The sequence below is a fragment of the Zootoca vivipara genome, chromosome 3 (genome assembly GCF_965207765.1).
Source record: "Zootoca vivipara chromosome 3, rZooViv2.hap1.1, whole genome shotgun sequence".
NCBI classification, from domain to species: Eukaryota; Metazoa; Chordata; class Lepidosauria; order Squamata; family Lacertidae; genus Zootoca; species Zootoca vivipara.
Window position 1 is genome coordinate 44,229,779 of NC_142586.1, and position 27,836 is coordinate 44,257,614.

General features: G+C 39.3%; 1 protein-coding gene across 2 annotated transcripts; it reads right to left on the minus strand.

The window, feature by feature from the left end:
• Nucleotides 1–324: 324 nt before the first annotated feature.
• FBXL4 (F-box and leucine rich repeat protein 4) lies at nt 325–27,836 on the minus strand. 2 transcript variants are annotated; one of them, XM_035109343.3, is made up of 8 exons: nt 27,698–27,836; nt 23,032–23,632; nt 21,106–21,457; nt 17,989–18,233; nt 14,230–14,443; nt 9,011–9,082; nt 6,950–7,262; nt 325–3,151 (listed from the first exon to the last, which is right to left on the minus strand). In XM_035109343.3, the coding sequence occupies exons 2-8, from the start codon at nt 23,520–23,522 to the stop codon at nt 2,988–2,990; spliced, it is 1,851 nt and encodes a 616-aa protein (XP_034965234.2). In that variant the 5' UTR covers nt 23,523–23,632; nt 27,698–27,836; the 3' UTR covers nt 325–2,987. The 2 variants fall into 2 exon arrangements, with proteins under 2 accessions (XP_034965234.2, XP_034965236.2); XM_035109345.3 differs by having other exon boundaries at nt 27,682–27,791.

Here is a 27,836-nt window from a genome sequence, read left to right on the forward strand (position 1 = left end):
GGCACCCTTAGAGGAGTTTGGATCTGATATCCCGCTTTATCACTACCCTAAGGAGTCTCAAAGCGGCTAACATTCTCCTTTCCCTTCCTCCCCCACAACAAACACTCTGTGAGGTGAGTGGGGCTAAGAGACTTCAGAGAAGTGTGACTAGCCCAAGGTCACCCAGCAGCTGCTTGTGGAGGAGCAGAGACACGAACCCAGTTCCCCAGATTACGAGTCTACTGCTCTTAACCAGACCACACTTAGTCTTCTCTGAACATTCCAGTTAATGCCAGTCTACAAATCATTTGAACGGTACCAGTGAATATTATCTGACAAGCCGCAGAAGTCTGAATAAAGAGTTTAATTTGTTCTTGGACAAGTCTTGCGTTCCTAGCCTAATTTACATGGAGAAAATAATCCATTGTCTTTAGACATATTACTGATTGTAAAAACAGAAGGCACACGTTTTAAACACTATAGTGATAACAATATTTAAACAAAAATGTGTTTATCTAACTGCAAAGAAAACATAAACATGCACATCCTTACATAAAACAAGGCTTATTTTAGAATGTTAACATCTGCAAATATACAGGGTTCAATGAAGCACTCTTCTGTCACAGGTATGTACATATATAATTCTTAATTACACTGGATATAATTTATAAAGTAACATTTTTAAAAAATGCAAAATAAAAAATATCTTTACAGAACAACTTTAGGATAGCCATCTGTCAGCAAAGTACAATGTTTTAAAGCCTGGTTCACACATGCATGGTGTATTTATTGTGTCCACATGTGACTATATATGTTGGTAAACCAACACATGAAGGAACTTTAATGTGAGCTGCATAGCACGTAAAGCAGCCAGCGGCGATTTTCATGATTGTGGCAACAAATTCTCCAGTTACCACGATCACAAAGAATGCTGTAGTTATTTCTATATACCTCTTGGATATCAGTAACAATCCTCTACAGGCAGGTACACGATTGTGTAATCACATACTTGACCTCACAATGGAGGTGGGGGAAGAGACACAACCAAGGATTTCAGTAGCTAAGCAATCCTGCTATCTCCAATTCCCTAAAAGAAAAGCCAAAATGGAAGAAACAAGCACGATACCCTATGGTGATCTCTGTGTAGGAGTGCAGACCAACACACCCTACTTAGCATTTTCTGCAGGCTTGTAGAAAAGTTTCAGGAAAAGTGGTAGAAATGAAGCAAGTGGTTCCACCTGCCCATTTTTAGTAAAAAAATAGTTGAGTAAAAAATGAGCCTTAATTTATGACTGAACTGACAGCTGAGATTTATTTCTGGTTGAAATTACAGTGGTACCTCTACTTACAAATAACTCTACTTACGAATTTTTCTACTTACGAATGGAGCTCCGTCCGCCATCTTGGATGCAGTTTAGATAGGATTTTTTCTACTTACGAACTTTTCCTCCCAATGCATTCCTATGGGATTCAACTTACAATTTTTTTCGACTTACGAATGTGTGTTCGGAACGCATTAAATTCGTAAGTAGAGGTACCACTGTATGTCTTTCTCCAATAGTCCCTCCTTTTTCATTTTAAATTTCAGTGCTTTGGGGGGTACTATTCACTGCTGCAGCAGACGTCTTGGAATAGAAATCCTGTTGTCTTACTGGAATTTACTATAAGACGCAACATCAGCAGAATAAGCATGCAATCCAGAGAAATTTACACATGCTAAAGATTCATTAAAATAAAAGAAATACGTACAACTATTTTATACCATCTCACACTTACTGATTTCAGTTCTGGTTTAAATCATTGTTTTAACTGCGTAATGTGTTTTATGAATTTTGTTTTTTGTAATGGCTTCAGCTACACTAATAAATAATATTCATATTCATTTGCTTACAAAAGTTGGCTTTCTCCAACAGAATAATCCTACCAAGGACGGAACCTTTGCTTCCAACCATATGGGACTCTATAACATGAAGTGTTCCCCCACCTTGCAATAAATCCAAACGAGATGTGGTTGCTGGATGCATAAAACATGCAGAAACTGGAAAAAACACGAGGTTGAATCCGTGCACGGGGTTTCTCCTTTGTCTCCTCTTAAATTGTAATCTTTTATTATCATTGTTTCAATCATAATCTATCAGATTAATATTTGTTGTGTTTTTAAACTTGGAAGTCTTTGTCTAATTGAAAGGGATTATTATATAGCTACAGAAATACTTTAATTGTACATCTGAAAATCAGATATGTAAATGTAGGACTGATAATTAGTGATGGGCCAACTTCTCCTGGCTTGCTTTGTATCTACTTTGTCTTTCAAAGCCTTTTCTTCTGCACCATCACTGGTTCCCCCATCCTTAGACTCAACCTAGTAGTGTAAGTGGAGAGAGAAACCATCAATAAGGATGGCTGGCAATAGCCTGATGCTTAAGTTGCTAGGATTCCTAAAAGCAAGAGACACCCATAGAACTTGTATCATATAATGCAGGATCTTTAGTCTGTCAGCTCTTTGATTAACTAAGAAGGTCACAGATTTTTATGTGTAACTAAAAGTTTAGTTTATTAGGGTGCAATCCTACAGTCCCTGGGTAGAACTACTTGTAGCAAGAATGAAGGTAGAAGCAATGAGAGACAAAAGACTACTGCTAAAACTTAAAAATTGAGGTCTCTCTTTTATTTCTTGCTTTGTTTTTGCTACAAGCTTATTTCACTGTTAAAATCCAAGCAGCCTTGAATGCTCCTTAATATGCATTTAAATGTATGCCACCTTACATTTACATGATTCTTTCTAGTTCAAATATGGAGGTCCACTTGTGAAGTACAGTAACTGGAAACTGTACACGGAATAATGGCTTATCACATTTTAAATCTTTGATTTGACGTTTAACCTTCATGTCAAGAAGAGTTAACTTTTCCCCATTATTCACAGAATATTTTTCTTTGAAAAAAGTCAGCACAAATTCGCAGGAAACGGAATTGTCAAATCAATTCCATATAGCAGCATATGAAGTGAGTCACTGAGTGAAACTCTTCTTGATGAGCACATTAGGAAAATTGGCATTCAGTTCTAGGACAACTCTATTATCAATTTGTGAACAGAAGGACACGTCAAGTAAGGAAAGATCTTTGCAAGACTCCAGCAATTTTCTTAAAGAAGCAGGGCTCACCATTCTTGTGCCTAGAAAAGAAGGGGGGGCAAAAGGGAAAAGAAACCAGTTGAAAGTTAAATAAATAAATAAACAGAATACAATGTGCTATAAGGAAGGCGAGGAAGTGCAATGTTTATTGTCTCTAAAAAGATTTCATTTTAATGGGGCTTTTCCTTATCCAAATCAATAGCACAAACTGAAGCCTCTCCGACATCCAAACACAGGCTTAAAGGCCAGTGTGGCATAGTGAACCCAGAAGACTTTGTTCACCCCTGAAGCTCCCTGGATGGTGTTTATAAGGTTGCTGTAATGATAAAAGGGCTACTCGTCTTCTTTGAGAAAGGTAGAATAAAATGTGTGGAGGTGAGGAATTAGCAGAAAGTCACATAACAGTCATTAGTTTTACACTAACTGCCTCCTTTCCTATTATCCTCTCTGACACATACTGGAAAACCAGTTCTGTGTACTTGATAAGTCCTTTCTATCAGTAAAATGGCCCAGCTGAGACTAGCCCAAAGCACTAACTACAGAAATCAAAACACGCTCTGCACAATCTTTGTAGTGTGCAGAAATGTGGTTTAATTAAAACAAAAGCATGTGTTCCATCCACAACTCCCCAAATGCACCCGTTGTTCTTCTTGTGACTATTTAGAGAGGGACATCACTTAGAATGCAACAGGTCAGAAGAAATCATACATCATATCCTTTCCTCCAAGCTTCATGGTATTAACGGTCAAAAGGTATTACTATAACATTTCACAGGACTCGTTCTGAATTTTTGATAGTTGCTCTCATTGGGCCAGCTACCCACAATTAGTTTTAAATCATCACAGATGAAAAGAGTCAGTTTTTTCCTTGTACAAATTATTTGATACAGGCATGTTAAGGTGTGCTTAAGACCACCTTGTTGCCAACAAGCAGAATTTCATTCCTTTGCTTTATTTACCATATGTGTATATCTATTTAAAAAATCTGAACCGTGGGTTGTATTGGGCTAAGTCCTATTCAGAGTAAACCCACATAAATTAATAATGCCCATTAACTTCAACAGATTTGCACAGGAGTAGGACTAGCACTGATTACTACCCGATGGGAAAAGAAGTTAGAACAAGTATCTTCAGATTGTTCTCTAAAATGTTCTTGGAATCCGACAGCTCCCAAGACAGGGAATACTGCATTGAAATGGTGGTGGAAGGGTTAAAGAGTGGCCTGGGAGTTCTGTGGAGACCTTTCAAAGGGAAGCTCTTAGGAATTCAGGCGCAAGATGCCTTTCTGGAGAGGGGACCATGTTTTTAATGTGCTGCTTATTTCTGTACAGAAACTGAGTAACTGCATTTTGAAACTGTCAAGGAAAGCTGATGATTTTGACAGCCATGAAGGGGACAGTTGGAGCTTTTGGCATTCTAGGAAGGTGTGGGAGGTTTTGGGGGGGGGGGCGTTTTACAGCATGTATGAGGTAGTGAAATATTCTTGTATACAAGGGGGAAACGCATTGTTATTCCTCCTTTCATGCCCGGGTGGTTTTACATATTTGAAAAGAGAGCTTTTACATTTGTGTGAACTTACCTAGAATTACAGATTTTAATTCAACGAGTCTGGATAGCAACTGATGCATTGTGCATACAGATGGCTTAAACCCACCACATTCTTCTAAGCTGTACTTTATGCTGCCTGACTGCAGTCAAAATATCAAAAGGGAGTTTTGTTTTTCTGGAGCATGTTCTTTGCCCTTATTTAAGCATAATCCACACATATGCTGCAGTTTATGTGATCGCACAATGGCACCGCATATGGTGCCCTGCCGGCAGGGAACAAAACTATGTATTCCACTTTCACATATTGCCCATTTTCATACTTTAATCAGTCCACTAAACCTGGCATTTCAGGATTAACAAACAGGAAGTAATGCGAGGGGCAGATATTACTACACAACATCATCTAACAGGGTGACCAAGTTGCAGAATTGCAAATACTTTAGTCCTTTGACGTATTTGTGCCTCTCAAATTCAGTAACTGCACCGATTCCTATATCAAAATTTCTACAGCAGAGGAACTAAACATTTTGCTGTGACATCTTTGTCTGTTCTTAATTTTTTGTTCTTAGTGCCAACAAGAGAGCTAGATGGGAAAGGGGGCAAAACTAACTTTCCAAAAGAAGGGATTAAAGTTCTCCCTACGGAAGAGATTGCAGAGATTTAGGCAGAGACTGAGCTCAAGAAGGAAGTACATACAGGTGTGGGAGGTGGGAGTGCACTGAGCCACTCAAAAGTAGTGAAGGCAAATCTATCAGCATTTTTATGGATTCAGTTATTGTTGTAAGACATCTTCAGCTTTGAAGAGTTTGGAATTAAAAAAATAAATACTTATATCCCATGCCTGCCTCCCAAGCACCTCAGTAGTAGCAGCAGCAGCTTGCAACAAACATTTTAAGATGAATAAAAACAATATATTAAAGCCTAAGATTTACCACACAGCTTAGAAAACACCCAAAGCATCACTAATCCAACAAACCATATCCGTTCTAAAAAGTAAGGTCTTGATTGAGCTCCTGAAATGTGCAAAAGAGTCCTTTCTTTGGAACCAAAATTTCAAATCCGTATTCTATTGGAATACTAAACAGCATGACTAAATAGAAAAATGCCTCGGGCTTCGATCCTAAACACATGCTTGAACACAACTTGGACTTATTTATGAGGAAACACATAGAACTGAGCTGTTTGGGGAGGCTTTATTAACCACTGCAATGGAAAAATTGGTGGAAGCGTATAGTTTAACATTATACAAGGGGTTTGGTGTATTGTTTTCTTTTGCTGTATGAAAGGTTGAGATCATTCCATCTGTATAGATGGGCTTCTGCAACACCAGCAAAGATGGAAGAATCCTGCTGCCTATGCAGTCACACAGCATGACACTTGTGTAAATGAACAACCCCCTTCTTACCACATTATACTGGAGCAGCATTTTTTTCTAGGCCTGGAATACCCAGAACTAGTGCTTTGATTTTATGCGTCAATGAATTAGCTTCTTTTGGCTTCCTCTGTACATGCCACAAACACAGGAACATTCATATGAACTATTTAGTATGGATATTTCAAGGCTGTGTATCAGAACACAAGGAATTCCATTATTATTGTACTTTTGGCTATGATGTGTAACCTATAGAAACAACTCCTTTTTAACCTTCATGAAAAAGCTTTCGTTTTGACTAGCAAAAGCTTTCTACGGTTTTAAGCTGTAGTTTAAGTTTTAAGCTTTTGGGGCTGGGTGTGTGTGTGTGTGTGTGTGTGTGCGGAGACAGTCTCTTATACCAATTGCAATAGAAAATGAAAAATTATGCTGATTTCTTTTTTTAAAAAAAAAATAAAAATTTGGTTTCTTTTTGAAGAAAGAAGCCCAACAGAGCACTCTATTATGTGCTCTGCAAGAAGCTGTTTGATCATAAGGTTCACACTTTATAAATATATCCTGTCACACACTATTCAAATTCCAAGAGCTTTTGAAAACCGGCAATTGCAGTTAAAACATTTTCAGGAAATCATCAGAAAACTAGTCCCTTTAGCAGCAAAGGATAAACGATTAAACAAATTTGCTGCCTGCTTCACAATCCAGTAAATCAAAGAATCTGGAATTAAACTGGTCTAACCCCATAATCCATTACGCTTTGAACCAGTGAGAGCATGTTCACGGAAACTTTTTATATGTGAATCATGAACCCAGTATTTACTTTCAAGACCACATCTTCTTTTATACAACACATACGTTTATCTTCTGCTGTTGATACAATCAATCGATTTAAAGAAGATCCAAGTGTTTTTATGGCTACTCACCCAAAATATCAAGCTGCCGGAGATTAGTACAGTTTGCAGCAAGTTCATCTATGTCGGAATCACACACAGACCTGTTGGCTGTCAGAAAGAGCTTTTGCAAGTTTGGGAGTTTACGCGCAAGGTGCGCAAAGCAGCCGGTGCTGCTCTGAAGGGTTGGGCACCAGCCAAGATCCAGCTCCTCCAACAGTGGGCAGCCGGAAGCTAGCTCTGCTATTCCATTTTCAGTAATGTTTTTACACCGCCATAAATCCAGCGTACGAAGTTTTTTGCACTTGGCTCCCATCATGCTAGCTATTGTGTCATAGTCTTCAATCTGCGAAGAAATAAAACTCATTTGGAGCATACTGGTATTTATACCCTCAATCTTGCATTTAAAATTATGAGCCTGTTAGCTGCAGGTTAGACACAAGCATCACACATTTCAAGTGTGTTTATAAGCAAATGGTTTGTAATACCCATATGCAGCCTGCAAAACTTATTCTGTGCAACTTCACACACTTCAGGTCAAGTAGCCTAAGCCTCCTAAATAGGGATGGCGAACCTGCCAACAGGTCATGGGTAAGCCCCTAGGGACTCCCTCCACTCATTTTGTGACTACAGTGGTACCTCGGGTTACAAATGCTTCAGGTTACAAACTCTGCTAACCCAGAAATAGTACCTCAGGTTAAGAACTTTGCCTCAGGATGAGAACAGAAATCGCGCTCCGGCGGCGCAGCGGCAGCAGGAGGCCCCATTAGCTAAACTGGTACCTCAGGTTAAGAACAGTTTCAGGTTAAGAATGGACCTCCGGAACGAATTACGTTCTTAACCAGAGGTGCCACTGTATTTGGGATACACCATGTGGTAAATTCTGTGTTGAAGCAATTCCATATACTAAGAGAACACAATGTTTAAAAACCTGTTTCATGGCAGAGTATATGGGTGGCAACCATCTTGATAATGGTACTTAAGCTATGAGTTAGTCAGGAATGGCACCATGAATATTCTTCAACTATAGAGGATTATTACTCAAAAGAAACTATCTGTATATATTTACAACTCTGCCACAAAATTAAGCATGCTCCTATTTTTAACTGCTTTGCTTTAACTGCTATGCTTTTTAATGGGTGTGTTTTATACATATAATATTTTAATGGGATATATATATACACACACACACATATTGCATTTTTAATGTTTTGACAGAATTGTTTTATTGTGTATTTGAATTAAGTGTAGACACTTCATAATTGATTTTATACTTGCAAACTGCTTAGAAGCCATTTTGGCATGGAAGTGGTATATAAATCGATGAATAGTAGTAGTAATAATACAATGTCTGTTCTGCAGAAGAATTGTGATACATAGGAGCAGGGAAGCTGCAGATCATGGACCAATCACCGATGACACTGTATAGTTTCTTCCTATACTTTTTTTTGGGTGGGTGGGGGGAGAATTTTCAAAACACAGCCATGGATGCTGCAATCTGCCTGTGTGTGGCATTGGAAAGCCGAGGGAGAAATAGGGTTGAGATGTAAAATATATAACGTCCACCCCACTCTACACACACAAAAAGGTTTTCCATGGCAGATTTCAGCTTCTGCAGTGGAATCTGATGAATAATTATCCTAATTTGAGCTTGGGAGGAGGGAATATACAACTGAAAATCATATGCAGTCTAGCTCATAATCCTAAAAGTGCACAAGTAGAAGGAACTGACCATTTAAAAATCTGGAAGTTATATATTTGTATATACACATGCACGTGACAAGCGACATCATCACATGAGAAACACCACAATAGGGATTTCCATGACTTGAACTAAATACATAAATTAATTCTACCCACCTATGGCTATACACAGGAGGATTTCTGCAATTCCTACAAAGTAGCCCAAGTGATGAAGTAGAAGCTTGGCAGATGGACAGGTGTAAGTTCAAGCAAACATTTATTTTATCTTTTTATAAGAAGTGCATAGGTGTTAGATGAAAGGATGAAAACAGGCGGTTTGATTTTTCTGTAAGTGAGCTGGGAAGTCCAAATTCTGATTACATACGCTGAGCCTGGACTTTAAAAACTTACCATTACACAGCTACCCAGGCTGAGGTGCTGAAGATCTGAACAGAAGTTCAGAATGCTGAGCAGTGCTGTTTGCTGCCATTGGGGAACACATCAGAAGCAAATATAGAAAGCAAACACAAAGAGAAAGGGTCAATTAGACATTAAAGGCTGTCACCACTTTCCCTGAAATTCAGCTCAAAACCTAGGTAACAGACACCACAAATGCCATTTAATGAGTCCCCAGATGCTCTAACCATTGATTGGCTTAGAGTCAAGGTAATCATTACAAGCCTTTATATAATAAGTCACTCTGGATGTGGTTTTGCATGCCCCGAAGACACCTTTATTCCCATGACCTATCAGTTCCTTTCCCTTAGGAAAGCTCTTAGAAGTCGGGCAAATTCAAACAACAAGCAAGGCCACCCCAAAAACACAGAGGGCTGGTGACATCCCGGAAAAGTGCAGCGTCTTTGACATTCACTGATCGGCTGCAGCCTGATGGAACTGCCAATAGAGTCACACAGCATCAGGACCGAGCTGGTGACTTTAATGTCACAGGATGCTCTTGCTGACAAGGGTACTGACAATCATCGAGCACCTGTCACTAGCAACATACAGATGGAAACAAATACAACGTGCACTTTGCAGTCATGTTGCTGCTATTTTAAACATGCTTATGGTGAGGTGCCACATCATTAAAACATAGCGAGAGGGACTCCACCAGAATATCAGATGCACCTTGCGAAATAGCTTCTTCTTCTTTTTTTGAGGTTGCAGTGAGCATTACAACTTTAATCATATCATACACATCTCACACAAAATAATCACAAATTCGTATTCTAAATTAGTAGTCCAAGTTGTCCTGAGATGTAGTTTTCTGTATTTCATATCTTAGTCTGAAGTGTGATATTTAGTTTAGAAATATGCTTGACAGGAAAATAAACTGGGTGGGGACCAACGTAATTAAATAAAAATTCTGAATGACTTACTTCTAGTAGAGTAAAAACATTAAAAATGTTATATTTTACTGTAACATAATAAGTTTGGTGTATTCCTTTGACTTGAAAAGGACTTTTTCAGGATTTTTACTGAAGGAAAAAAATACTATTCATCAATGGTTAACTATGAGATGTATTTATGTAAGTCTTATCTAATCACTAATTATCTGCCTGCAATGTCAGATTAATATAACGATTTGCAATATTGTGCAACTGTTAGTTATTATTAACAGAGGCTTGACAGTCATGTCAGGAATGCTTTGATGGTGTTTCCTGCTTGGCAGGGGGTTGGACTGGATGGCCCTTGTGGTCTCTTCCAACTCTATGATTCTATGAGATAATGCTACAGTGGTTGATACTTTTAACATTAGTAAATCGCTACATAGCTTTTAATATTTCTGTAAGCAAATACTGATTTTCAGTATTCAAACATATGTTTGATAACCTCTTTAGTACCATAGTCTTTATGGACAATTGATTATTATCAATTATTAATGGCACAAACGAGTCCTAAACAGGCTTACTTTAATATACAGACATGATGACTCAATAGGTTTAGTCTTCAAGGAATATTTCTACAACATAAGGGGAGATGGAGAAAAGAAAGGAAAGGGCAAAGTCCAGCTATCAAAATGTTGCACAAGTCCATTTATTTAATGGTGAAAGAAAATGAAAGCCAGACTAATCAAATATAGTTGGACATGCCTTATTCTACTGAAGTACTTATCAAGCTTTTGTAACACATGCCCCCTCAGCCAACATAAAAAAACAACCCATGTTCCTCCTCAAACCTGGCTCCTGTAATTATTTTATTTGAATTTTCAAATGGCATGATATATTGTGACTTTCACATTTTTACTTATATTGTACATATTGTTTGAAAACACTCATGCCCCCCACCCCGAGATCTACTGGAGATAGATTGGGATTATCATAAATAAAACTTTTTGCACCTCAGGATGCTTATTTATTGCTTGTACGTGTTTTACAGTATCAATTTTAACTTTGTATGCGCTGTCTTGGTTAGGCTTCAAACATATTTCTATTCTTTGTTTTGCCTACTTCATAGCAATTGTCACAACTGGGTTGGGCATTGGGGCAATCCTTTGTCTTGGATGGAGGGGAGGTTGTAGTCTCTGCCTGCCCTTCCAAATGGATCCTGTTAAAGTGATCCAGGGGGAGCGGCCATGTCTACGTGCCCTGGTGGGGACAGGGCCAAGGGCACTCCCCCAGATGGCAGTCCCTGCGGGGGTGACCCTATTTGATATAATTCTTAGGAAGCCCCTGCCTGGATTGACATACGTGCCAAACCTCTTTCATCGGCGTTCAATACACTTGTGGCCTGTTTCAATCCAAACCAGCCTATGTGGTCCTTTATTTGTCTGCAGGTTGGGGACTAGGGAGCACAATGCCTGGACGCGCAATTGAAATGAAAATAAACAAGCTGTATGATTCCATTTAAACAGCGCCACTTTAAGACTTATTTAGAAGTCAGTTTTTGGTGCAAATTAGGACAAAATGTGCTGTGCTTTAGAAAAAAAAATTGCATGTATGTTTGGAAAACTGAAAGAAGTATTTTGTTGCCTCAAGCAACTTTTATACTACAGGGGATATACCACCTTTTTTGGGTGCAGCAAGAAGGACTTTAAAGGTGGCAGGGAGAATATGAGTATATGCCCTGATTCCTTAAGAAACTTGATTGCAAATAGATAGTGATCTATTCCCCATTAACCACTGTTCAATAATGCCAATCCTAAAATGTTACTGTGTTGTACAAAATTTATAATTATACAAACATAGGTTTGCAACAAGTTCTAAATTATAATCCCTATTATGTACATTCAAATGCAACAATAGCATTAAAAGTCTGAAATGGGCGGGTAGTTAGTTACACAACATATGAATTGATACTTTATTTTGAAAAACATGACATTCTGATACTTTGGGATGTTAAAAGCACTAGAATCATTAGATTTGATAGCTTCATCAAGATATCATGTTGGCTCCAGCACAGAAGTGGAAACAGAAAATCAAGATAAGAATCAAATCAAGATAACATACATATACACACCAAAATAATGGTGTGTATTGTCAAGTTACTATGAACAAAGTACTTTTATTGTCCATTGTGCACCTCAAATGCATCAATGCCAACAAATTCTGGAAGTATGCTGTGAATGCATATTCAATGAATAAAGGATTAAAGAGTCAGCAAATGCTAAGACCACCAGCACAAAACTCTTTTGAGTACAGTATAAGTGTAGTCTTAATTTAGTGTAACTAAAAGATTACTTAGATGACTGAAGCAAAATTGTAACTTGTAATAAGTGCTTTCAAAAAGTAAGAATGTTTAAGTTGTGATTATTTATAATCAGAAAATTTATTACATCTTGGTTTTGTACACAGTTGGTTGCATTTCATGAAGGGAAACTTCTGCTGGATTGTTTAAGCAGAAGGGCTAGGTCTCTTCTAAAAGGCATTTTCAAATGGTAAAACTGTTCCACTCTTGGCCCAACACAGAGAGAACTAGTCCAATTACAGGTGGAGACGAATCTGTGTACGGGGGGAGGTTCAAAAGGTACTCACATGGTGCTCAGAGAACAATCTGCACCTAAACATTGGCAAGACAAAGGAGATGGTGTTGGACTTTCGGAGGAAGACAGGGGAGCTAGCCTGGTTGTATATCGGGGGGGGGGCTGTGTGGAGAGAGTCTCTTCCTTTAAATAACTGGGAGTCCATATTAGTGAAGACCTAACTTGGAAGGTCAACACAGCCCAGGTGGTTAGGACGGCCCAACAGAGACTTCATTTCCTTAGGGTATTGCGGAAGAACAAGGTTGGACAGCAACTGATGATTTCCTTCTATCGGTCCACAATAGAAAGTGTTCTCACATACTGCATTACGGTGTGGTATGCTGGTTTGACAGCCACGGACAGAGAGTCCCTACGGGGTGGTGGTGAAGACAGCACACGATATCGTGGGCTATCCACTAGATGTTATCGTGGGAGACCGTTGTGAGGAACATTCTCAGGGATGACTCACACCCTGGCCAGCACCCTTTTAATCTCCTGCCCTCGGGCAGGAGATACAGAAGCATGATAAGCCGCACCAACAGGTTAAAGAACAGTTTCTACCCATGGGCCACGAGGCTGCTGAATGGAAGACAGCAACATTGCAGCTGATGTTCGGGGTTGGTGGTCGTGCGACAGCACCCAGAGAGTAACAAGGAAGGAGAGATTGTGGTGGGGATGGGGGGGGGGCTCGTTTAATCTCACTGGAAACAAGTGGTACAGTGACAATAAAGTATTTCTGTTTCTATGTGCATTGAATAAACATGGGGTGAAGTAAATTTGCAATAAAACTGGCTGCAGATGCAGCCAATAATTTGAGCCTGAAAATGAAACATGCGTACATGTGGATCTTCTGCCTGCACATACTTTAATAACACATAGATTACAACAGGTGTATTTTCCATTGGCAGCAAGGAAGGTATTTATGCAGGTATTTACACTTGCAGAATGCAAGCTGTCGTTACATCTGTGTGTAAGTAATTCACAAAACAGATCAGGAAAAAATTATTTTACTAACCTTAAATTGACTAACCTTTGGTTAGTAACAGAAAGATGTGCTATTGGTGACCTTGAAACTTTGAACAAAATTATCGTGACTGATGCTTTGGCAGTCACTAACTCAGAATGGAGGAAACTTAGGGCATCCCCCCCAAAAAAACTTTCGCTTAGATGACTCTCAGGACATCATAGTAGCAATCAGCATTCCAGGAGAGAGCAAGTTGAGTTACACATGATAGAATGGATGGTATTGAATTCCCACCATACACATTAAAAATCCTGAGGGATTGGGGAGCAGAGAAATGCAGTAAACTAGGAATGCATCTATACTAGCAGATGCAAACTGTATTTATTAGCTACAGTCTTAAGTATGAAATCCAGTGATGGCTGTCCACCAGCAGAATGGACACTGTTGATAGAACATATTTCCCTTCACTGCTTATGTCGTTTGTGTTCCCTCAAAATCTGCTCTGGAGCATTGAGGATCCTTGGGACAGATCTAGGAGGAGGTAGGGGAAATCCTATGTGTGATATCAGGTTGCTGGATACTGCCCTAAGATATATATATATCCCTGAATTTTTTAAACATGAGTACTTCACGGAAGTTACACTCTATTCTGTTTCTGAGGCTTAAGTCTTATCATCACCGATAAAAGAAGAAGAAAAAATTTACCTCTACTTTCGTTCGGTAGAGAATTAGACGTGTAAGGTTGCACAACTTGGCAATGTGATTGAAAGCCTGAGGTGGTAGCTTATCACAGGAGGAGAGATTTAATTCTTGAAGATTCAGACATGTCTCAGCAATGACCTCCAAGCATGCCTCATTGAGGAAATGACCACAAGACAACTCCAGGCGCACTAGTTCTGAACCACAAACCTTCAAGAATCTGTAAAAGGCACATTGTCATGTGGGTTAATTCAACAATAAAATAAGTGTCTTTGCTTATGGTAGTTTATATGGGGGGGGGGAAACCACCTGGATTAAACCCAGTTATTTCTCTTGCCATCTCTTAGTAGCTTGAGAACAATGCTATGCATGCCTAATAAGTAGCCTTATTAGTAAAGCAACAGCTTAAACACAGAACTAAGGGGGGGAACATAATCAACACCAGGGACCAAGAGAAAGCAGTTTAACTAGCCAAAGAGAAGTTTCCTCCCAGCTGCAAGAAGGAAAATTCTACCATGGAAGCATCATGATACACCTAAACCAGAAAGCTAGAGCCCATTTTATAAATTACAAAATTGGTACTCAGAAATGCTGCTATGTGTGCATATTGTAGGAATTCAATTGAAGCTTTCTGATGTACGTACAGTACAGTCAAGCCTTGGTTCTTGAACGGCCCCGTTTTCGAATGTTTTGGCTCCCGAACACCGAAAACCCAGAAGTAAATGCTCTGGTTTTCAAACACTTTTCAGAACCCGGACGTCCGACGTGGCTTCCGCGTGAGTGCAAGAAACTCTTGCAACCATTTGGAAGTCGTGTCTCGGTTGTCGAACGTTTCAGAAGTCAAACGGTCTTCCGGAATGGATTACGTCCGACAACCGAGGTTTGACTCTACAGTATATGCAAAAAAACCCACAAACATGTAACCATCACACATTACAGGTCATTGGATTCGCGCTTGGGTGTTAAGTTAATTTATACACCAAAACGTCTCCTTTGAAAGCATGTTGTAACTTGTGAAGCAGTTCTTTGTGTTGCAAAGAAGGACAGAGGAACTCCAAAGGTTTCCCATATATCCACACAGCATAGCTTGTGCCCTAAACCTAAATGCACTGATATGCTTGTCGCTGTGAGGGACAGTAGCGTCAGGGAGACCCGAACTGCATACATACCATACATTTAAAGCATGCCCCTCAAAAATCATGTGAACTGTAGTTTTTTTAAATGTGTTTTGGGAATTGTAGTTCTGTGAGAGGTAGGCTACAGTTCCCAGGGTGTTTTGGAGGAAAATGTGCCTTAAAATAGGGTGTGTACACAACCCAGGAAACAAGAGAATGATGATGGCAGAAACTACTGTCTCTAGATTAATTGTGACACACCAAGAAGACAGTAAGGAAGGGACAGTGTTGGGACAATTGAGTACAGGCACAAGGCTCATGCACATCTAAGCTTATTTGCAGACCAGATCACATTCACAAAGTCCAGTAGAGTAAAAGCAAACTTTCTTAGGATCTGTATTCATTACTGAACTTATTCTAATGCAGTTTCCCATTAATCAGAAGAAGAATCCTCTAGAAGTGCTAACATAGATTTTGTTTCATTAAATATTATTAGTATCAATTATACCATGCAACTGAAATTTCGAAACACACCAAGCCCTAGAATATTGGCATCACATTATTTCATACACATTTTACATACTGTACATAAGAAGCATACTGTAGAGGCTAATTTTGTAACATTATTGTACTGCAAAATTTTAGACCATAAGACACCAAGCCAACTTTCTTCAAGTAATGTGAACATCCGAGACAAATTCTTACATAAGCATGCCTTTAATGTTCACACACACCCCAAAAAAACCCCACAGAATAAATGTAAACAGATTTGTTTCACTGTCTTCACGATTTACAAAGTTGCATGTAATAAAACGATTGAAATCTCAACTTTTAAAGTATAACTTCTTTAAAATAAAAATTTCTTGCTCCCAAAACACTGAAATATTCTGCAGCAGCACAAACTGTATCCTGCTACAATTGACATTAGCAAGCAGTCCTAAAAACTCTACTGCTCTTCTGATGCCAAATCAGAATTTATCCATATGTAATATGATTATGCACACCATTTTCTCAATTCACATGCCATTCTTCCACTGACAGAGCAATATAAAATATATATTACTAAATTTGATTTATTGTCCCAATCAGTTTTTCCCAAACTCCCTTTTTAGCTCAAGCACAGAAGTTTAGCAAACTTAGTAATTCTCAAAAGTAAAACCTGATGACATTCTTATATAGCCCTAAGGAGATGGACATTATCAATAAGTTAAATCACCTTCAGCTTTGCCTCAGGATGCTCACATGCCTGAAGCATTCTGTCCTCTCGTGGTAATATATCCTTTGCTTGTCAGATTTCTTAGATCACTATTCTAATTTGTTCTATTTCCTTGGAGTTATTACATATTCTACCGATACTCAACATTTTCAGCAATATAAACAAACAGCTACCTACTTATATTTAAAGGACTATAAACATAATCTAAAGTTTGGCCCCCAAAGGATAGAGATACTAGGCAAAGCTACCTCTTGGTTTTTTTTCTACCTAAAAACTAAAATCCTGGACAACTTACTCATGGGTCCACAAGCATCAATAAACTGTAATACGATGGGCTGTGGATTGCAGTCTAATAGTGTTCAACCAATGGGCTGGATCTAGGCCAACCACAAGAGGAGCTCTGTCCATATAGTCCTTGAAAACCTGGACCAGCAGGCTGAGGGACCACCAGAAACTGTATGGGAGGTGATGTGGGGAACTGCAGGGGAAAGGGGAAGGGAATCGCTTCTGCTCCCTTCTCCCATTGAGCCCTTCCACGTGTCTTTCATTTGCAAAAGGTAGGTCTACATCCATCCCAATAACTAGATGGACAATTACTTCTTCTTTTTTAATGTAATGTCTGACATAAAATTTGCTAATATTAAACAATTAGGTTGAAATTAGAAACCACACTTTTAAATCAGTACCATACGAATGACTTTAGCCCAGTCTTTCATGAGTTCCATTTCCCATTAAGCATCAAAAAATATTTTTCTGCACTGTCTATCAGCATCTTAGGTCATCATAATTCCTTAACCTGACTTCCCAATCTAGTAAAGAAGTTCCACTGCTGCAAGGTTACTATTGAACTGACCATGAGGATGTTGTATAAATGATGTTGAATATCTGCAAATAAAGCCAGTAATAAAGTATATGAATCAAAACTAAAACAAAAGCCAGTATTTTGCTTGACTGGGTTAAAGGTTGGGAACTCAAGTTCTGCTGTCCTGGCTAGATTGCCTATCACAAAAGCGAAAGGCTGAACAAGATCAAAACCCACCCAAACATACCTGCCAAGTCCCTGCCTGAGAAATAAGGGACTGGACCGGAAGTAGCGCTGCCGCCATTTTGGAACTGGGCGGAGCATGCTCAGAAGCGACTTTTGATGCTGCTCTGCCCTGTTCCAAAATGGCTGCCGCGCCAGAATAAACCGGGGGGGGGGGGTCATTTTTTCGGCTGGGAACAGCTGGAAAAACGGGGGTTTCCCGGGGAATACGGGAGACTTGGCAGCTATGCACCAAGAAGCCCATACCTGAGTTTGAATGACTGTTGCTGGATTAGGGCCATGTGAAAAAGAAACAAGAGAACGTTTCCTGTCCTACCTGAAAGGAGTGGGAAGCAGGGGTATGGGGATGATTCTCAAATATTTAGTACATCGTGATTCAGAGCACTGACCTGCCAAAAGCAGATAGCGAAATGGTTCCTCTGTTTCCAGTCCAAGATAAATTCAGCCACTGGACAAGGATACAGCGAGACTGTAGGTATTCTAGAGCTGTGTCGTTTATTCTTGCCCAATAAGGTTGCAAACTCAGGTGAATGTACTGCAGAGGATCACAGCAGTGCTGATAAAGTAGCTTACATGTCTGCGATAGTCTACACAGATCTGGGACTGCAAGGTGACTCAAAATCAACTGGATAAGCTGAATTGAAAACACAGAAAAGAACATCACACCACTGTCCTTAAAATTACAATTTCCACTGCATTGGATAATATATCCCATTAGTTCACTGATTTTTAAAAACTGAATACACTTAAGGGGAAAAACACTTTCTGTTCCTAGTCATTTTTCTATTTAGTGCTTCTTTTGTTCCTCCCTCTCTCCCTTGCTTTTTAAAAGACTTTACATAATTAAACTTCTTTTTTTTTTAAAAAAAGCTGCTTTTCTCTCTTTGTTTTTTAAAACCATGCATTAACATAACAGAAGGTATTTCTGCTCTCAAGATAAAAAACAACGGAGTCCTTCTCTCTCTCTCTCTCTCTCTCTCTCTCTCTCTCTCTCTCACACACACACACACACACACACACACACAGCTTGCCCAACACAAACATACAAAATCAGCTATTTCATTATTTGGCATGATTATGTTCTTTTAAAGTCCCATTAATTTCTATCAGAGACTGAAGTACATTATTAACTCCCTTCCATTGAACTTAATGGGGCTTGATTGTGATCACCAAAAATGCAAATCCCCTGAGATCTATGGATGAAGGGTGGAATATAAAATATATAAAATAAAATAAAATAAAACAAGTTAGATCTCTCGAGACCATATAGATTAAGATACATGGGATATAGATATTAGAAATATTCTACTAGTTATTCAGAACACGACTTATATGTTGTCACATAGCCAAACAAGAGTCAAGTATAACAACTCAAGTTCATGTGAACAGAAAAATCAAGTTTGACATTACAGGTATTATAAATAAAAGAACCAAAATCCACACTGAGCGGTTTGCTCCCAATGCTGCCAGAGATACATAAACTGAACTCTCTTACATGATGGTTTTTGTTTTATTGTAAGCAAAACAGAAATATAGGATTTTCAGAATTGCAAACTGACTTATTTTACAATGACACCACAATACCAATGGCTGGGCTGGTGATGGAGTAGGAATCAAGTCAGTCCTGTGCAAGAGGCAAGTTTTCTTCCAAGTCTAATACTATGTGTTATTGTGGTTCATGTAAATCACACTGTTAGTATTTTTGTTTGTTACAAAAATAGGATCAGGCTGAAATGCTTTGTATGCTGTTATTTGTGAGCCCACACACCAGCTAGTCAAAGAAGTACAAAGCGCATTTTCAGACTGTTAAATTGACAACATTCATTGCCATTCCAGTGAAAATTGTAAAGGAAAGTTTAAAAGGAAAATAGTGTTCTTTTAAAGAGAACAAAATTATGCTTCTCATATTTCTCTACTATAACATGGTTAATAAGGATATGAAAAACTCAATAATGTCCCCTTTAACTAATTTCATTTTTAATGTATCTGATAATCTACACATCACTAACTCTGCATTAGAGATAAAAAAATCTTTTAACATGTCAGTATCAACACCAGAAAAGTTAATCCCACTTTAGACTAAAATTACACTTCATGATACCTGAAATGAAAAGGGTATAATGAAATGTCAGTAAGATTATGACATTAAGATGTAACTGAAGTACTTTTTTTGCTTTTGATTAAACAAAGATAACAGCTTCCAAGCCTACAGGCTAATAGCCATTAATCATTACTACTTTAGAGTCTGGTGTCTTGTCAGAAATTTTCTCTCTCTCTCTCTCTCTCTCTCTCTCTCTCTCTCTCTCTCTCTCTCTCTCTCTGTGTGTGTGTGTGTGTGTGTGTGTGTGTATGTGTACCCTAGCATAAAGCACAATTTGATACTATAATGAGTAAGTGAGGAGACATGATGTGTTCAGAACGACTCCCAGAATGCTGTTGAATACCCGCTTTTAAAAACTAATCCTATAACATGCAGAGTCTCTTTCAAACCACTGTGGTTATTATGCATTGCTGAAGAAAAATGGCAGCTGTTGTCTGTTTCTGACGGCATTTCCTTTAAAAGTCAGTTTACATAAAAGAAAATAACTGTGGAGGGAATTTTGAAATATCTCTAAGACTTGTATGGGGGGGGGGAGGAAGAAACTGAAGAGGAGTAAGAGCTCCCAGAGTGAGACTGGTGTTATAGCCTTAACAAATGGCAGGGATTTAGAGCAGGGGTCGGCAACCTAAGGCCCATGGGCCACAAGCGGCCCACGGGGGTCGTTTAACTGGCCCATGAGCCGCCCCTGAACCGAGCTGCCCGCTTGGCGAGTCCCCATGTGCTGCGCTAAATCAGCGCAGCATGGGAACTCGCTCTCACGGCGCTGGAAATCACGTGTGCAGACGCAGATGCTGGAAATCGCGGGTGCACACGCAATCCAGCCCACGGAAGGATCTCCGCTGGAGTGAACCGGCCCAGGCAAGGTAAACCTTGGTGACCCCTGATTTAGAGTGACTACCATTTCTCTTTACAAGAGGGGAAAATATACATCCCCTTGATTTGGTTTAGTATGAATATCTATCAATCAGTTTCCTCCATAATCAATACTATACAACAAACATTGTATTTGATACGGATGAAAACTTATTTTGCATAGTCTAACCAGCAATGATAAACTAGGCTTGCAAAGGTTATTTTCTGTAACAGATCAAAAGGAAAAAGCCAATTTTGGGGGGAGGGGGAGTTCCATTAACAACATAATTTCAGCTAGCTTTTTGTTGGATTTGGGTATTTTTACAAAATATTATTCGGATTTGTTTAATATCACTTTGAGAAGAACTTGTGGTTTATTTAAAACACATCAAGAAAATGGGGTTTTGTTTTTAAAAAGCATGGGCAGATTCCAAAGGACTACGAGTGAAGCCGTTACCACCGTAATCATAGGTATAAAGCTATCTTGAACCCTTGTATCCTAACTGGTTATGGCAATTCTGCTTTAAAGTAAGAATCCCCCCCCCTCCTTTACCTCATAAGGCAATTTATCAAAGTATCCATTAGTTGTCCATTCCTTGAAGGCAGCCGCACTAAACTGCTTATTAAGGCTGTCCATGCTGCAGGTGTCTTGCTCTCCATCTTCTTCTTCATCATCATCCAGATCATTCATATCAATCAATGAAGTATTAAGAGAAAGCACAGGCCTCTCTCTCAAACCATGTAGTACTACTGCATCCAACTCGGTGTAGTAATCCAGAAGAGAACTATTCACTTCTAGGCGAATTAGGTTTGTAGGAAAGTTTATCCGTTTGATACTAGGCGCAAACCGACGTGCCTGAGGTGAATTTACCTTGGTGGGTGGCTCTGACCAAAGGATTTCCCATCTACAAAAAGAAAAGTATACATGTAATACGATTATTAGACAAAATAAATTTATTTTTTTTAGTATTGGTAATGAAATTAAGTTCAAGTTGATAAAAAAATACAGCATGAGGAACACTAAAAGGTGGCTGCTATAAAACAGTCTTAACTCTTCTATCTCATAAAACTTAATAAATATCTCACAAAATAAAAAAAAGGTTAGATAATATACTACCATTATTCACTGACTCCGGTTGATTTCCTCTTAATATAGCACAATTTACACAGGTTTAGGAGGGAAAACTGAGAATGCACAGTGAACATGCATTTCAATAAGTGAACAATTAAAGGGGCTATTTTAAAAATTGCAGGTAATTGCAGATGAAGTGATAACCAACACATGTGGCTATGTGAGTGTTTTTCCAGACAATGGCTGTACAGACAGCACACATTTTACGGCAGAAGATTTTTCTGAACCTTGATGCGGAAGAAATGGTCTCTAGGGATGCCAACTAGTACATGCCCAGTTTATGCAATCCAGTATTTTGGAAATAAAACTTTGAAGATATTGCGATGTTGTTGTCGAAATAGCTTAAAAAGATGGAATTCTGAAGCCATTTCAAGAGCTATTTTGCCCAAGGACTGGCATTATAATGAAGAAGCCATTAGTAGTCCACTATGGTAACACACAAATGCCCACCATTATGTTGAGAAGATTATGCTGAAATTCAAAGTTCTTCTGCCTTGAGATCTATGGATGAAGGATGGTGTTCAAATTTAATAAATAATGATGAATAAATAACATATGATGCAATATTGTCATTTTTAAGAGCTTTCTTGCCCACTACTGTTCAGCTCCTTGTCACCTATAGTAGCAGAGAAGTTTTTACAGCACAACAACTATAGGCCACATGCTGAATATATTGAGATGCCACCTAAAACAGAAGATTACAGGGCTGCCATTGCTTAATTCTACCCTGGCCCCAAAAGTTATTTGGGATAATGGCTATATGGAAACTCCATGTTCAGATATGGTATGGCACACTGAATATCATTTGCTGGAAAAGTTTATTGCCTTAAAGACCTGATGGTGGGCTTTATGGAGGCAACTGGTTAGTCACTGGGGAAATAAAGAGGATGGAGTAGGACAGGTGGACCTTCCTACAGAGTTCTTCTTATAATCTTAAGGACCTGTTGAAGACCAGCCAAGCAAGGATTTGTGTCCTCTGTGCCTCCAACCCCACACCTTGTTGGTGGGGTTCATCGGACCCTGTATGAAACATGTTTACATACAAATTGCTTTTAAAAAAACCAAACCCTTCAAAGCATGGTGACTAAAAATCAACTTTATCTGGGTACCTATACAGACATTTGGAGGGCATATGTTGCACTGTATGTGTGAATTAAGATTGGTGTATTGTTGTTTATTGTATTGTGAATATGAGCTGATTGTTTTGTTTTCTTCCCCCACTCTCTTTGTGTTGTGTTACCTCCACTCTTTCATTAATAAATTTGCGTGCGCGCACACACACACACACACACACACACACACACCTCATATCAAGGAAATGAAAAGTAAATTAATAAGATGAATTACCTTACTTCAGCAGGCAGAGTTTGGGAATAAGGACTTGCAGAACATGCCAAAATCCTAACGACAGCACCAGGGTGATAGGTTTCCAGGACGTGTATTGCTGTGGGATAAACTGGTTCATCAAAAGCCAGCTCTACATAGTCGTGACTATGGAAATTGGGTGGTGTCCTTGTGAAAGGTGATTGTGCACTAGGACAGACTTCCCACCATGTTCCGTAAGTTCGAAATACAGCAGTCTGTGTGAAGTCACCAGAGCTAGGGTACACATTAGGAGTTCCAGCCAAATTCCACATGGTGTACGACATGCTGTTTTCACTACCATAATGGGAACTGAAATCCAACACTTCTTTGGCATATTGGACCACTTCGACGTTGATAGGTAAGGCTCTGTTTGATTCAATAGCTCTCCGATTGTTCATAGGTTCGCCCCTTGTAGCTGTCCTGGCTCGGCGTCGAAGGCAAATGTAGTAAAACATGCTCAGAACTGTTAACATGGGAAATGCTGGTGATATCCAGATAGCTATTATCAAGTTGCTAAAGGTCAGGGATCCTCAAGGGACATGCATTGCTTCTTTGTGGGACGTTTGGAAAAACCAACAGGCACCTAAATCAAAACAAAAACAAAGCACAGTCAATACGAAAACTATTCATGAAACAAAATTGCTTTTCCCAGTTTTAGTTGGCCAGCCTTAAGTTGCCACTGCAACATTTGAGAAAAACAAGTTAGTAAAAGTTCAATAAAATTATTGTCTAACAAAATGTCTCATATTGCCTTAAAAACAAAGCTTGCAGACAAATCTTAGTTTTCACTTCATTTTTTGCAGTAGTAGTAATAGTGAAAAGGCATCCAATTAATTTCATAATCATAACCTTGGACGCTGTACTCAAAATAACATCATTTTGCATGAAAAGGCAGCATCACTGAACATGGGCAGGTTATGTAGCTATGCTGCCCTGCAAATCTCACACCTCATTCACCATATGGAATAGCAGATCACTGTGGTCCAAATGACAGTAGGCTACATTGATCAAATCTGCCAAAAGCATGAATAAAACCCCCAAAATTACAGAGATGCTATAATTGTTGCAGTAAATGCTAACAGGCTTCACGGCAAGCTACATCTGCTGAAATCCCCCTTCTATGTAACTATTAAAAGGAACAGGAACCCCATCCTCTTTTTATTTATGCCTGACTCTAGAAATAACTATTCTCCACACATTATTGAATTAAAGCAAGCAAGTCTATTGTTCCGCATGAACCTCTTTGCTAATGTAAATGTTTTATATTAGAAATCAGCATCTTTGGAGGTAAGAATAATGCAGCCGACCAAATACACCCTGCTGATGGCATTACTTCACATGCTCTGCAAACTCTCCTTTTATGGGCAACTTTAATTTTGATAGCATCTTCTGTGCTAACCCCAATGTTGGACACCATGTTTTGACACACAAGGTGTATATTTTTAGGATTCACCTTAATTTTGTAATTGTCAGTTTTTAAAAGCTGTTTTCAGTATTGTGTTTTCATATTCTAATCCACCTTGGGACCTTAGGGTGAAGTGTGGGTTATTAGAGGAAGCAGAAGGAAAAGGAGAAGAAGAAGAATTTGCATCTGAAAGCAGGCAAAGTATATAAATATGAGATGCACAGAATGGAGGCTATACTGAACAAATATATCAAGTTGCCACAAGTTTCAAACACCCAATAAAGTCACACTTAGTAAAAAAAAACATATAATTTTTTAAAAACAAAACCTTTTATAAATTCAATATATAATAAATCTATTTAATTAAAATTTTGTACCCCAAATTAAAAGTATAAAAGATAAATGAATAAAAATTGCTTTGCTATTGCCTAGAAATATTAACTTAAAGCAATATTAATATAATTGAAGCACTTAAAAGATAATTTATACAAAATATTAGTTTCAAATACATGATTACTACATTAACATAAGGAGGGAATGAAGCTACATTTTAATAAAAAGAACAGAAAGTTATGTGTTCAAAGTGCCTTAGTAATCCCAGAATTGTATTAACCTTGACAAATATACTTCTGTACGGACTTATGAGCCAAGATGACCCCCAAATTAATCTTCTTGTCTCTGCTCTTAGCTGTTTATCTTCAGCGGCAAAGAGAAGTGCCTATAACCTGTTGAATCTGCAACAGGGATGATGAAACAGCTCTTAAAATAGATGTAGTATTTGTGTAACAGACATTTACTCGAACATGCACAACACAAACCTAAATGTTGCCTGCATTTCAAAAGCAAACTATTTATTTTGCTGGAAAACAAATCCAAGAAGGTAGTGATAGCTTAATTCATTTCAACACTATAATTTTTTTTAAGCTATAGAAGATCAAACCTATCCATTCTTAAGGAAATTAGCCCTGAGTGCTCCCTGGAAGGACAAATCCTGAAGCTGAGGCTCCAATACTTTGGCCACCTCATGAGAAGAGAAGACTCCCTGGAAAAGACCCTGATGTTGGGAAAGATTGAGGGCACTAGGAGAAGGGGACGACAGAGGACGAGATGGTTGGACAGTGTTCTCGAAGCTACGAACATGAGTTTGACCAAACTGCGGGAGGCAGTGCAAGACAGGAGTGCCTGGCGTGCTATGGTCCATGGGGCCATGAAAAGTTGGGCACGACTAAACGATAACAACAATCTATCTTCTCAGAGAGAACTTTTGTTTTGACACCTCCAGAATTATGAGAAAAAGTCCTTTGTTCTACAGATTTATCTGTTTATGCTCAAGAACATAAGATGAGCCTACTGCACCCAAAACCTATGTAGTTCAGGGTATTTTCTGTTTTCACAGTCGCCAAGCAAAACCCCTGTGCAAAGTTCTCAATCCAGACATGAGAACAAGAGCACTCTCCCACCCATGACATCCAGCAACTGAGATACTTGCACTCCATTCAGAAGCTGTGCAGAGATTTCACCAGTGCCAACAGTCTACTCCATCTTCTGCTTCAAACTAGATGCTTCATTTATTTTACGTAACGTGCATCATGCAAAACAGTACACTTGCCAGCAACCCACTCTACTGGAGGGCCACTTTTACTAGGAAATGTCGAAGCCTCCAATATGACTGCCACAAGTGTTTCTCATTTACACCTTGTTTTCCCCTCTGAAACATGCTATAGAGAAAGTTCAGATTCAACCCAGTGGATGTTATTTGATTACTCGTAAATAAGGTATGGTATAGTGGTTAAGGCGTCACGACTGGAACCTGTGATACTCGGGTTCAAAACCCCAACTCAGTTATAAAACTCAGTGCCTGACTTTGGGACAGTCACTTTCCCTCAGCCGAACCAACTTGACGGGGTTGTTGCGAGGATCAAATAAGAAGATCCTGAACTTCCCCTATTTCCCCTTATAAATTCCCCAATCAATCTAAATTAAAGGATACTAAATACTCACTATATCTCCCCACCCCCACCCCAAGACATTAGTTTCTTTTCAATTTTAACAATTCAAACATTCCTGTATGTTCAGGTCCCTAACTTGTCATTTGACTTGTCCCTAACATGTCATTTGCACAACTTCTTCATACACCTTTTACCATATCTTTGTTCTCCACACTGTACAAAACAACTGTTGAAATTATCTTTCTCCCGCCACTTTGTCACTGCCTTTTCCACTTAATCTCCATTGGTATCCTCTCACTCCCTGCATTCATTCCAAACCTCATCAAATTCAAGGCTTTGTACAACCATCTCACACTACTGCAGGGTGGGGCAGGTTTTCAGGCTTCTTGGATGTACAGTAGTTTGGGTTTGTTTGTTTGTTTTTGTTTACTAGAAATTCAGACAGTAAAGTGCAAATGGCACACAATTAGAATTAAAGAACAGAGTGCCTTTTGAGCACACCTGGAATCTAGGGATTCACAGTAGCTATCAGAATTAGCAGTCCTTTTAACAAAAATTCCACTCCTGTCTACCTTAAGTTTTCTTAGTACAGCTGCCTAATGAAAACCTTCCTGCTGTTGCCAAATGCCAAGTAGGTAACCTTTGGTGATCTACTACACCCCCCCCCCAAAAAAACGCTGCGTGTAGATCCCGATCAACTTCTAATCTAACCACTCCTGCTCTATTGCTTTCCCGGAAGCCTGTTTTATTACTAGCCTAACCTCTCTCCCTCTCAACACACATTTGCAGCTCAGTTAAAATACTAAAGCATTGCCACATCATTTAAAGTAAACACAGGAATGACCTCCAATAGGGGAAAACTACACGCAGTTTTTAAATCGTGAGGATTCAAGGGTAGGCCTTATTAAAAACCTAATCACAAGGTAGTTTGGAGACACGTGTTAACAATAACAACTAACTTATTCCTTCGCCAAGATCTTGTCTGCTGTGGAATTAAAAAGAGCTCCTTCGCAAAAGGGCTTTATTCCGCCAAGGGAAAAACACTGCATTATTTGCAAAAGGGAGAAGGGAGGGGGGAAGGGGACTCTGCCACCCGTTGGCCTTTCCTCAAGTCTTCTGATGCGGCCAGAGATAAGACAACGAGTGGCCTCGAAGCCCTCGCCCCTGGCTTCCAAAACCCCCATGCAAGCTACCAGTGCAGATCTGTGAACAACAGGGGGCGGCCGCCAGGTGCTGGCTGCAGCCTCGCCCTCGGCCAGAAAGAAAAAGGCTGCCCACCCATTTTCATGCTTACTGTTCAGATAATCTTCGCTCCGCTGCCCGAGCCAGCTCTGGGCAGCGGGACGTGTTCGCGACCGGCGCCGAAGCCGCCGCCGCCATCTTTGAAGCTGGCGGGCGCAGTTCACGCGACGCGCCATGACGCCGGGCGGGGC